The 13,229-nt window shown below is 36.2% G+C and overlaps 2 protein-coding genes and 1 long non-coding RNA gene across 3 annotated transcripts; 1 reads left to right on the forward strand and 2 right to left on the reverse strand.

The window, feature by feature from the left end:
• The first annotated feature begins 1,720 nt into the window (after positions 1-1,720).
• On the forward strand, positions 1,721-6,527 carry LOC136253419 (uncharacterized). The gene is made up of 3 exons (XR_010700126.1): positions 1,721-2,114; positions 2,813-2,883; positions 3,028-6,527. It is a non-coding gene; the product is annotated as an uncharacterized lncRNA (long non-coding RNA).
• Positions 6,528-8,395: 1,868 nt separating this feature from the next.
• Positions 8,396-9,154, reverse strand: LOC136253615 (fibrinogen-like protein 1). The gene has a single exon (XM_066046281.1). It carries the CDS (start codon positions 9,152-9,154, stop codon positions 8,396-8,398), a length of 759 nt encoding a protein of 252 aa, XP_065902353.1.
• Positions 9,155-11,031: 1,877 nt separating this feature from the next.
• Positions 11,032-11,738, reverse strand: LOC136253616 (fibrinogen C domain-containing protein 1-like). The gene is made up of 2 exons (XM_066046282.1): positions 11,454-11,738; positions 11,032-11,304 (listed from the first exon to the last, which is right to left on the reverse strand). The coding sequence occupies exons 1-2, from the start codon at positions 11,736-11,738 to the stop codon at positions 11,032-11,034; spliced, it is 558 nt and encodes a 185-aa protein (XP_065902354.1).
• Between the last annotated feature and the right edge of the window lie 1,491 nt (positions 11,739-13,229).

The raw sequence follows: 13,229 nt of genomic DNA on the forward strand, positions 1-13,229 counted from the left end.
CCTTTTTTCTTTATACTGACTATTGAAAAGGCGGCCAAATTACCAGCCAATTTAAGTTACAAAGAATTAATTTACGATGTAGCAGGGATGAATGTATAGAACACAGTTGAATATTAAGATTCAATGTTACAACTTCATTAATAACTGTAGTTAGTTGTATCAACATAAATTTTATTCTTGGCCGCTTTAGATATCAACTGTTTTGGTTGCCAGTTACTTTCATTTATCTGTTTTTCAGCCAAGGTGTTCTTGCATGAATTTGGTACTTTGGTAGTTGTAGTAACATTGACTCTTGGCCGCTCCAGATATCAGCTCTTTCAGTTGCCAGTTAGACTTTTTCTATAGCTGAGCTATTTTTTTTCAGTTACTTGTAGTTTCTTGGATGCGCCTTTTTTTACAGCAAAGGTGTTTTGGGGGAGATATCACAAATATTTATCAGTTATATAATTTACAGACTCAACTTGATTGATCAAGCCATGGGGATGTATGATGAATTCTGCATTGTAGAGGTGTTGAGACCAAACACAAAGTGGTGAACATATATCATACATTCTTATAGTAGCTGTGAATTGTTATTAGAACCAGAGATGGTGGAAACTGCAATTTACTGGTCAGGCCAAGTAATGGCTACAGTCAGGGCTACCACTAAAGATGTATGTAGTACACTTATTTGCAAAGCATGCTTTACTAGGTTGTTTGGGAGGATACCAAATCTGAAAAAAATTGACATAGCAACTCTGAGATTACATCTGGGAGTGTTTTCAGACAGAAATTTAGCACTTTCTGCTATTTTATTTGATGACTGTTCTATTAGAGTATTTTATTGCCTGACTGTTCTATTAGAATATATTGATACTTTTCCATGAATAAAACCTGCTATGGCCACTACTATAGTGGCCATAGTGTCCTTAGGACAATTCAACAACTTAGTTTGCCACTCACAGCACAAGATGCTTTGCTGAGGGTCTATTACAGAGATCACAAATGTGATACACCACATTATACTATTTTCATTTCAGTACATAGACACACACATACATCATCATCATAATATTATACAAACACAAGGCACACACACACACACGAACACAAAATATGCAAACACTATACATACTACACATGTCAACACATATACACGACATATTTATGTAAACAAGTCAATATCACAATGCTCTCGTAGGTGAGCTGGGAGTTCCCTTACTAGATGTTAAAAAGTTCTTGCAGTGCTTGAAACAGAGGTACTGGAGAGTGAAGGATTATCACTGACATCATATTCAATCACAATAATTGTTGCAATGTGAAATCAATATTAATTGCTTATGTACTGTATTACCATTGTTATGTTAATGTGCATGATTTATCTCACAATATGATTACCTTTTGGTATGTTGGTAGACTGTACTGGTGTGTTTGAGTACCATTACAGAGGCAGAGGAAACAACTTTTAGAAGGGAGGATGGGTGCATATCTGCTGGAGTATGCATATGTCTCGCAGAAGTTTTTTAAAAATTTCCCTTTGAAATTGAATAAGATTAATTAAATATAAGCACCTTTAAAGCCAGGATTTGGTTAACTGCATGGGCGATTCTTTTTTAGCTCAAATAATTTGGCATAGCTGTTCTTCCATATAAAAGCTACTAAGAACAATTCACATTATTATTTATTAAATTATTTTATCTAAGATGGAAAACTAGAGGAGGAGACAACATCACTGATCAGACAGACCACCACGGTACAGTGGATTCAAGAGTATTAATTGTGTACTCTCACCGGCGTCTTCGGTCAAAGGACACACGGTCACGAAACTCACGATCCATAAGAGTACCTACTAGTGTTCACGTGCACTACTTGAGGTGTGAAAGGGACTTTCCAAGGGACTTCCCCTGCTAGTACAAGTTGTAATTGATGATGGTCGGGCAAGGAACGTAAATGCCCATATTCCCACTCTTGTATACATCACTGATCATGAAATCTGAGTGCCATGCACCCTATGGCCTGTTGTACGGGTTGACGCGCCTCTAAAATCTACTGCCTGGTATGAAGTGGTATGACCAAATACGGAAATGGCGCTTTACTGATTGTGACCTACTTTGCGAAAGGGTGTAGATCTAGCTGTAAGTTAATATCGCTTATGAAATGTTTTGTATGTGTGTAAATAAGGTGTTTCAGCCCTTCTCTTCAGTCTTGGCTGAACATGAGTGAATTAATTAGAGTTAGTGCATATTAGGAACCTCAGACGGTGGTTGCGAGGGGTCCGCAACTCTAGGAATCAAGTTGATGGTTCAGACGTGATTCTGGAATCAGGAATCACAATTTGTTAAAATTCATTGTTCAGATCTGCAGTGATGTGTTTGAGGGGTCATTGTTCTTCAGTTGGCCATCCATCAACCACTAATATTGATCTGGCCTACTCCGAGGGTTGCTTGGAGTCTGGTAGTCTTGTTTGATTGCTGGTATTTCCAGCTGTCCAGCACTTTAACACCTAGTGCTGGGGGTAGTGGCAAGGGCAGTCCGGATCCATCTAGCCCGGGAAACAAACAAAAAAATTTTGTTAAAAATTTCCTGTAAATCTTTGTGATTCTCCGTATTTCTATGTATATATCCTTAGCGCCAGGAATCACAGAATCAGTTGTAGAATCAGTGTGATTTCCGAATCACATCTATTGAAACCCCATAGTTTCGGACCCCTCTGGTGGTTGCTACTTTATATAGTTGTTAAATGTGCTCCTGTTACATACTAAACTGTGCAAAGAGCAAAACAAGTTAATTCTTTTGATATATTTATCAGATGTCCCGATGGTTGTTTCTGCAGGTCACTTGAAGGTCTACCTCACACTGTTGTATGTGTTAAAGCATGTGTTTCTTCATGTAAGAAGTACTGAAGTAAGTTTCCTAAGGCAATGGTTTTGCCAGATGTTGAAATTGACCTTGCCTGGTGAAAGAAAAATTGTGTTACATATTTTTAGTGCCAATTTGTTGTTTATACTATGAGGTCTTAACTGCATGATATTATCCTGCATTTTCAAGGTCTCATTATTGTGGTCTACTGCATCATGGACAAATTATATCAAAAAAGAAGGAATGGAACCATATTGCAGACATTGGTGTTATTGACAGATTGGGACCAATGATTACATGTATTGTGATTATAGCATTGTAATTCTCCAGGTCAGTTTCTTTCAGGGACTCATGTTTGAGTATCTTGAGTTTTAAGCGTCCATATTTTTGCACATTAATCTCTTTGTACTTGTAGTGCCCACTTTGCCAACTTGCTGTTTACAGATGTGTTCTCAGTAGTGTGATAACTGAATTTATTTCCTAAAAATGTTACTATGCTTATGTACCATAGTAACCATGCTAATGAATGTTTGTTGGTGAAATGTATTTGTCACATATCTCCGATCCTTAATGAACAAATGTTCGAATTTTCAGACATTTGTCCCACCACTAGTTATTTTACAGATCAATTACTAGTAAAGGCTCTAACCACCAGTATCTAGATCATGAGACTACCCTGGTTAGGAAAGTGTCCTGGTTTTCCAGGTACATTGATGTGCAATGAGATTTTGTAGAACCTTCGACTGTCTGTGCATGGTTAATGTGCTCTATAGTGCATGCCAAACTTTTTACCTAGGTTTAGATTGACCACACAATTAACATGTTGTTTTTCTTGACAGGTCCAGTGAAATTCAGGCATTGGTTTATTGGGGAAGGCACCCCATTAGCTAGGATTACTGATGGTTTGCCACTTGCAGCACAGGTTGTTTGTGAACGGACCACACTTTTTGTAAAGGAGATCAATCACAAACTGGTACGCATGTGCACGTGTACTTTTTGCACTCACACACATACAGAAAATTGTATTGTCTTTGCAACTACCGGCCATGCGCGGTTTGAGCATGCACGGTTTGAGCATGCGCGTGTTTTGAATAATAAAATGCGTGCAATACACGGTTTTGGTATTTGCTAACTAGTGATGATCCTACCATTCCTGGTATACTTGCCGTAAAAGTGTGTATAATTCCGGTTATGCAATGATTTAACTGACGCGGAATTGAACGGATTCGATACCTGCGTACTGTTATACCCGGTATTGCACGCGTTTTATTATTCAAAACACGCGCATGCTCAAACCGCGCATGGCCGGTTGTTGCAAAGACAATGCAATTTTCTATAGCTGCTCAGAGTGCTTTCCTCTTTTTAATGGTGTGGATCTTAACTAGTTTGTGCCCCTCCCCTTGCCAGCTCCTGGATCCTCTGGGCACGTAGGCTAATCATCCTAATTTAGGGATGGTAATTCACTTGTCTAAACTATGTAGTATCTTAACAACTGATCAGTTCTTGTATTCATCATAATGATGAAAATGGTGCATGCTTGGTGGAAATAAGTAGTAAGTCACCATATGTAGCTACCAAAAGTTGACACTTAAGATTTTTAGCCAGAATGAAGCATTAATATTGCACTTGTATTTAGTACAGTAGTCTTGATGAAGTCACTTATGATCGCTCATGAACAGGATAATACTTATTACTTAAGATCAAATTGGAGACACCTCTGAGAAATCCTGATTACAGGCTGTCAGTATGCATTGACGTACAGTTTACATAATGACACAATGTATTCTTTTTGTAAGAAAAACTTATTATAATTAGCTAATAGGTGATTAACAGGCTAGGGTACATAGCTATATAATGCATGTGTGTGTGATGATATAAATCTACATAATATAGGATAAACTACGAAATACAAGTGTTCTAATAAGCTACTGTCAGTTGCTGCTGCTGCAATTGAGTGGTCTAATTTTCATTTCCACAAATGGTAAAAAGAGCCACTCTCTATTTAAGTATATTGAGACATGCCCTCTGGCACTGTATTCATTGTTCAATCGTATATGGGTGCAATCATTATGCCACCATCCTCCTAGATATCTTGCACATCTGTTTGGGACAGATAAGTCGTTATCTTGATCTCGTGTGGAAAATTTCATATTGTTCAATGGTCTTCCTCTAAATGGATCTGTCAGTGACTTGCTATTGAATCCTGATATTGTTAGCTGATACTGACTCTCAGGTGATCCGACCTTGAATTGTTTGTAATGCAGATAGGAACTTGTTCCATTATTTAACCGATAGTCAATTCGAAGTTCCCAAGTTCCTTGATGGGTTAAACAATGGAGGGAGCGCAGTCCAATCCAAAATTCACCTGAAAGACTTCCAAATCCATCTTCATATTCTACCCAGTCTTTGCTAAGAAAGTCAACACTTCCATCACATCTCCTCTGCGTGACTATCCACCCTCCTCCTCCCGAGGTGGTATCACAGTATACTCTAACATAGGAATGGATTACTCCACAAAAGTTAGCAATGGTATAAATTCCTGAACGTTTTGCATTGAACACGTTGTTGTTATATCCAAGACAGCAGCAGCTACTAATAAGCCCATTGTCAACTTTGCAGTCTCCATTAACCACTGTGACAGTAAATGCCATCAGCAACACTATAACATACATTGCGTGACTTTCAGATTATAGCAGATATGTAGCTCAAACACACTTGTTCACATTTCTCTGAACACGGTATACTAATAACATACGTATATAGCATAACTTTATATAGTATTTTGAATTTTCGCCCTATCTCTGTATAAGGACTTATATTGTTTATATATGATATCACCAGACTAAGTGGTTTCATCATATTAGGCAGAAATTTATTAGTTTGCTACTAATTTTACACATAATAGTCCCCAGTTCACCACATGGTGACCAGTGTTATTTTATGATTCAATTTGTTTATGCAGTTGATATAAATACTATATTTCTGTGGGTTGGTGGTCATTATGCAAGTTTAAGTGTGCTTGACCGTTAACTGTGAAATTGTAATGAAAATGAAAGCCAGAATTTGAAATATATAGATGGCTTGTATGGAAAGACTGTTCAAGTATCTGCCATGCACCGTGCATGCAAACAACACATCAAAATTGTGAATTTAATGCTTATATGACTTACGTTGATATGAAAATATTATAAGTATTAATACAGAATTCCATCATTACATATATTTGCCATTGGTCTGATTGTTGTGTATGTACAGTGTCTATGTATAAAATAAAGCCAGTTGCTCATTCATGTAGAAGAGCTGCAAGATTTGTGACTGGGAACTTTGGACTAACATCTAGTGTTAAAGAAATGTTACAGTCACCTGTTTGCATGGGCTTCCTTGGAGCAATGTCGTGAGATCTAGCTTGCGTCTCACCATGTTATATAAGATTTTGCATAACGTAGTTACTATACCTAACCATCAATGACTTACTCGAGTACAAGAAGTCATTCACAAAGATTTCAACAATTGCAAGCTCACCTTGATGTTCATTTGCATTCTTTTTTCCTTCACCTCTTAAAATGTGGAACAGTTTACCAGCTACAGTTATTGAAGCAACAAATGTAGAAGATATTTAGAAGAGAATATGGATATATGTTTGTATTAACAGCTGCGGTATAAATTTGTATAATTGTTTGTACCTGCATGTGCATAAATACTCCATTTTGGAGGTTTGCACAGTATTTAATATAAATATTAATAATAAATGTATAAACATTCAAATAGGCATGTTCAAAACAGATGCATGCTTTATGACATTTTTATGGTGAATCTCATATACTTAACAACTAAATACATACAGGCATACGCTCATTATTATTTAAAAGTCTTTGTATTTATTTAAGTATAGTTCTCCACCTGTCCCTCTATAATAATAAATCTGCAGGAAGTCAAGTTTATTTCAGAGTAATACAGTTGTAGCCTGCCAGCTATGTATGAAACGATCTAACGATCTAAAATCACAAAGATTCTGAATCCTTAAATTGGTTTATACCGGTAATATTTGTACATGTGTATATATATATGTACTGCATACAGTGAATACGTATACTGGTATTCATAAACAACATCAAATTTCTATGAATGTTATGCTATATACTGAGGAGTCTGACATACATTTGTGACAAATTTGTGAAAAGGGGTCTTCCATGCACACACCCAACTCTATGACCTTGGAAGGCCATAACTTAGTGTCCAAGATAGATACAAACCTGAAAGTTAATCGAACTATTACCTATGTTGGTGCTCATTACTGAACAAATTTCAAGTCATTATAATCTCAAGTTATATGAATTGTCAAAGTTTGTACGCTGGATGTGTGTGGAAGACCCCTTTTTGCAAATCTGGTCACATTTATAGATTCGGTATATTCAGTAAATCTCAATCAGGGTGATTTAACTCACCAAAATATATATCATTAATATCCATCAATTGAATTAAACTAAGAGCTCTATTGAAACACCATCATGTTCTGAGGCTGTACCAAACATGGCAATTAAATATGCCCATGCAGCACAGGCAATGCATGGGCATTTACATGGATGGTAAAAGCTGAAGTGAGGTTAGAGGGAGGTGTAATCAACTTGTTTCTAATGCTGTATTTCTCATTTATGAGCAACTGTCAAGACACATACAACAATGGATTTTAGTCAGACTTTGAAACACACTTATAGGTTCCATATATCACAGAGCCTTCAGACTACTAACCTTTTCTAGCATTTTGATGTCTATATGTCTTATTCAGAACTTTAAAGATTTCTGCAACATGTCTCTGTAATAACTACATGCATGCAATATTTAGTTTACAGCTGACAACTTACATTGTTAAAAACACATGGGAGTGTGTTTACAGTATTATATGCATATATGCAGTACATATATAATAGTATGTAATAAGTGCATGTCGTCATGCTACTTTACATGTACAAACATTTCCATGTGTTCCGGTATAATTGACTATTTATGGGCAGGCCTTAGGTTTTTGTCTGTTGATGAAACTAGATTATCATTAATATCTTGAAGTATAAATGTGGTGGTGTAGGAGTGCATGCATCTGTGTATGTATAATTGTGTGTGTGTGTGTGTGTGTTGGGGGGGGGGGGGCATGCTTGCATGAATGTGTGTCCAAATTTGCAAAAACAATACCTTTTCACTGTACAAAATTAGATTCATTGAAGCTTCATAACTTTTATCATTGTTCATAAGTGAATTTGAAGCAACAATACTTGAGTACAGTTGCATGTAAAATGCATGCACAAAAATGTACATTTTACAATCCAGTTATGCATGCATGTGTGTTTCTATGTATGTATGCCTATTATTTTGATAACCAATTTCACAATAGAAAAGTAGCCAATGCGCATGGTAACCTGTCTTGACGAACTAGTTCAGCAGTGACATTTATCTTATAATACAACTAGCTACATAATAATAATTATACTGTATGCATTTTCTAGTCAGTTACTGTAGCTACTTATGTGCACAGTTATTTACATGCACACAGGCAATTCTTAACTCATGACCAGTTACAATCTGGTGGCCTGACTTTCATTTCCACAAATACTGGATAATGTCTTATGCCATCAAGAGTCATATAAAATTCACCATGGTCATCATTGAATTCAATGGTACTACACCTATTGTACCACCACCCACCATCACCATCTGCACAATTACCATGAGGACTGTTATCGTTGTCTCGATCACGAGATGTAAATCTTGTTCTGTTCAATGACAAACGTGGATGACTGCCATCACTGACAAAAGGATCGGTCAGTCCAACACTATCAAATCCTGATATGGTTAGCTGATATTGGTCCTCAGCTGTTCCCACTGCAAACTGTTTATAGTGAAGATAAGATTTTGTTCCATTCTTCAATTGATAGTCTATTCGAAGTTCCCAATTTCCTTGGCTGGTCAGGCAATTCATTGATCTTAGACCAAGCCAGAATTCTCCAGTAAGATCACCAAATCCATCTTCATATTCTACCCAGTCTCTTGCCTCAAACTCAACATTTCCACCATCTTGTCTCCTCTGAATAACAGTCCATCCTCCTCCTCCTGAGGTAGTATCACAATATACTCTAGCATTGGAACATTTTACTCCACAGAAGTTACCAATAGTGTAGACTCCGGAACTCTTTACATTGTAGTTGTTGTTATTGTAGCCAAGACAACAACAGTTGTCAATAGGTCCACCATTGGTTTGACACTCTCCATCAACCAACACTATTCCTAGACTAACTAGAACTACTAATGATATAAGATTTGCCATTGTATGTAACAATCAGTTATTAGTATACGGTAGGACTGACAGGTAGTACTTTTATACTGTTTGTGTGTCTAAATATAGTAATAGTTACATAATTAGTAATGACATGTTGTGTGCTAATTTTAGAGCTATAAGAGAAAGCTAGGTCATTTCATCCTACATGGCAACACTGCTTGAAGTTTCTTAGTTTACTAGAGTGGTTACAGTGGTATATCCCCAGTATATGGAACAGTTAATTGTTCGTTATTTTAGTAGTTTTTCAGTAAACCCACATTCACTGATGTTTTACTGAGAGTTTAAAACTTAGTAAAACAATTATGCTCCATACACTTAAAGTTACTGACATTTTACTATCAGTATAACTGGGTACAACTACAGTAAAGCATCTTAACAAATTAGTAATCTAAGAACCTTCAAACAGTGCAATAGTATTCATAAAGTAGAAAAATGGGTGTGTAACATGCTTGGTGGGACTTGCAGTTAAGCATACATTTGGATGACAAGATCATTTCTAAGCATGAATTTATAATTTTGGAAAATGCATTATTCAAGATACACAGTTGTACATAAACATCAAGTTGCTGTTTGTGAAGAAAGAGTTTGGTTGAGTTTCTAAACATCAAAATTTTAGTAATCTCTAGGGACGCTGAGTTGTGCATCCAAACTTGACCATGATCTATAATATAAGTTCCATCCTACTACATCTATTAAACAGTACGGTAGTACTGTATAATAGAGTTCTCTCCTGGTACCCAACCATAAAAATGTCATATGCAATGAATATCACCTTTAGGTTAGTGCATCTAGCATCAAATCTAGCATTAAAAGCTAGGCAACTTAATGATCCCTAATCTTCAAAACTGAACTCTAAAATTTTCATGAATGTGGAATGCTACTATCAAATCTCTTAAAGAAGTTACCAAAGTTGAGTTTTATATAAAGTTGCAACAAAAGCTGATTTTCCAGACCACGTGTACAATATAGGCATGCGTACATTATGTATATACAAAGGCTAACAACTGATAGCCAATTGGATTATTGGTACACCTCTACTTAGTAGTGAGTAGCAATAGCATGCTATATGACCATACATATATGTACCCCAACTCCAAAGTCAGAGGAATTTTATTGCTGATAAACCCCAAGATGAAGCCGAGTGGTTTATCAACAGTAAAAGATATTACAGTAACACAGAGAGAGTTAGGTGTGTGCTAGTCAGTTTGAATGATTTAGTTGATGTTACAATCCTGTGGTCTGATTTTCATATCCACAAATGTTGGATAATGGTAGTCACCATTAAGAAGAATATAAACTTCACCATGATCCAGACATGGGGCCAAGTAATAAGTACAAATTTGAAAGTACTTGTACTTTACTTAAATACTTTCTTAATTTCCCCAATGTACTTGTACTTATACTCAAGTACTTCACTATGTACTTGAGTACTTTAAGTACTTGTAAGTACTGCAAACATTGTACGTAGTTTGTACACAGTGGGTGTACAATGAGAATAACAAAATTGTATGAAGGTGCAATTTACAACTACTTGCGATTCTTCTACTGCCTTCCCCAACCATACTATGTATCATGTTGCCACGAGCAAACAAAAAGAATGCTGCTGTTCAAGGCAGTGCATTTTAAGAGTTTCAGAGAGAGAATGGTTGACAAAAATCTGAAAGTATCAACCCCTCTAGGCACACTTACATACTACAATACACTGAATACAGTGTATATTTTACTACAGCAAAATGTACTTGTACTTTACTTAAGTACTTCCAGCATGTACTTGTACTTTACTTAAGTACTATCTTGAGTGCTGCAGGAGTACTTGTACTTGTACTTGGAAAATTCAAAAGTACTTGTACTTTACTTAAGTACTTTTAAATGTACTTGGCCCCATGTCTGCCATGATCATCATTAAGTAGAACATTACCACAATTATTGTACCACCATCCACCTTTACCAACTACACAATTATTACTACGATTATAATAATCTCTATCCTTATTATCATGATCTCGATCACGAGATGTAAATCTTGTTCCGTTCAGTGACCATCCCGAATAACTGTGATAAAAGGGATCGGTCAGTCCAACACTATCAAATCCTGATATGGTTAGTTGATATCGGTCCTCAGCTGGTCCCACTACAAACTGTTTATAGTGAAGATAAGATTTGTTCCATTAGTTAATTGATAGTCTATTCAAAGTTCCCAATTTCCATGGCTGGTCAGGCAATTCATTGATCTTAGGCCAAGCCAGAATTCTCCAGTAAGATCACCAAATCCATCTTCATATTCTACCCAGTCTCTTTCCACAATTTCAACAGTTCCATTTTCCAGTCTCCTCTGAATAACAGTCCATCCTCCTCCTCCTGAAGTAGTATCACAATATACTCTAGCATTGGAACATTTCACTCCACAGAAGTTACCAATAGTGTAGACTCCGGAACTCTTTACATTGTAGTTGTTGTTATTGTAGCCAAGACAACAACAGTTGTCAATAGGTCCACCATTGGTTTGACACTCTCCATCAACCAACACTATTCCTAGACTAACTAGAACTACTAATGATATAAGATTTGCCATTGTATGTAACAATCAGTTATTAGTATACGGTAGGACTGACAGGTAGTACTTTTATACTGTTTGTGTGTCTAAATATAGTAACTATTACATAATTAATAATTACACGTTGTGTACTAATTTTAGCTATTGTCAATTCATCCCCTAGTGTAACAATATTCACATTACATATAATTATGCTTCAGAAAATGTATGTCATATTAAAGTATCAGTAATATAACCACCACTAATAACTAATGCAGTAAACAAAGCTACACATATAAAGAAGCAAATCTGTTTTGTATTTGCTTCAATTGACGGACGTTTTTTAGGTAACATTTACAGTACATCTCTTCTTGATATAGATTTACCTACCAAATTTATGGCACCTTTAATATACATTTTTATACTGACTGAGACAGCTGCCAAGATACTTAGACTCTAATAGAGCAGTCAATGATTCTATATATGTCATACTGTATCATACAGTACAATAGTATTGTGTATTAAGGATCATGGAGGTTTACACTTTCTCATGAAACAATATCACCCTAAAACCAACCTCACGATACCTTCACAGTTTTGGTTAGGCATAACCAAGTCCAAAAGTGTTTGTTTGTTTGTGTTTGTTTGTTTAGAGTTCCAGTTAGTAAGTGCGTTCATAGTGATATATACATGCAGTATGTACAATGTAGTTACTCATGGAGTTACTTTTGTCCTCCTTTGTGCCATATTTCTTTTCACTGACAGTACAAAATGTTGATCAGTGGTAGCATGTCATGGCTTCCCTGTGGCTGTACTGACTAGCTATTATGTTTATCATCAGTATTTTCTAAAGCAGCTGGATTGATTCATTGTGTTGCTCATTGTTTGCAATGCGGTATGTATAACAGTCTGAACACAGCTGAGAACAAAAGCTACTTTGCTTCTCAGCAATTGATGGCTAAGGCATGCATTTAGATGCAAAATAGTTGTTTTTAACATTCTTAGTGCCATTCTTTCTTTTGATGTGGTATGCGCAAGCAACCTGAGTCTCATGGTATGTTTCACAGTAAATATTGTAACAGTCTAGCTACATCTTTGGTGTACTTTCAATTAACACTTATATGTGACATTATTATGTTGATGATTTAGAAACCTATCATGCTGGGGAGTATAGTTTGTAGACAACTTTTTGAGTTTTTAAAAGTATATTCAGCTACTGTATGTCATAGATAGTGCTGTGATTGATTACAGCCTCCTAGAGTTGTTATGACCACACACCACCATGCACTTTTAGGTGAAACAATAGAGTGCCACATGATCAGACAGTGCAAAAGATGCACACAGAAACATATACAGTATCTCAGCAAACAAATCTATGTCCTTTTTTTATAATGGAGGTAGCTACTTGAAATGCAAAGCAGAAAACAGACTTAATTGTCCATGTGGTTACTTCAGACCTCCATGCAAACTATAGTTTAACATTGCATCAAGCCAATCTGTTTCTAAAGTGGTGGTGGCTCTGTGGCTTAA

Source organism: Dysidea avara, chromosome 4 (assembly GCF_963678975.1).
Source record: "Dysidea avara chromosome 4, odDysAvar1.4, whole genome shotgun sequence".
Classification (NCBI taxonomy): domain Eukaryota; kingdom Metazoa; phylum Porifera; class Demospongiae; order Dictyoceratida; family Dysideidae; genus Dysidea; species Dysidea avara.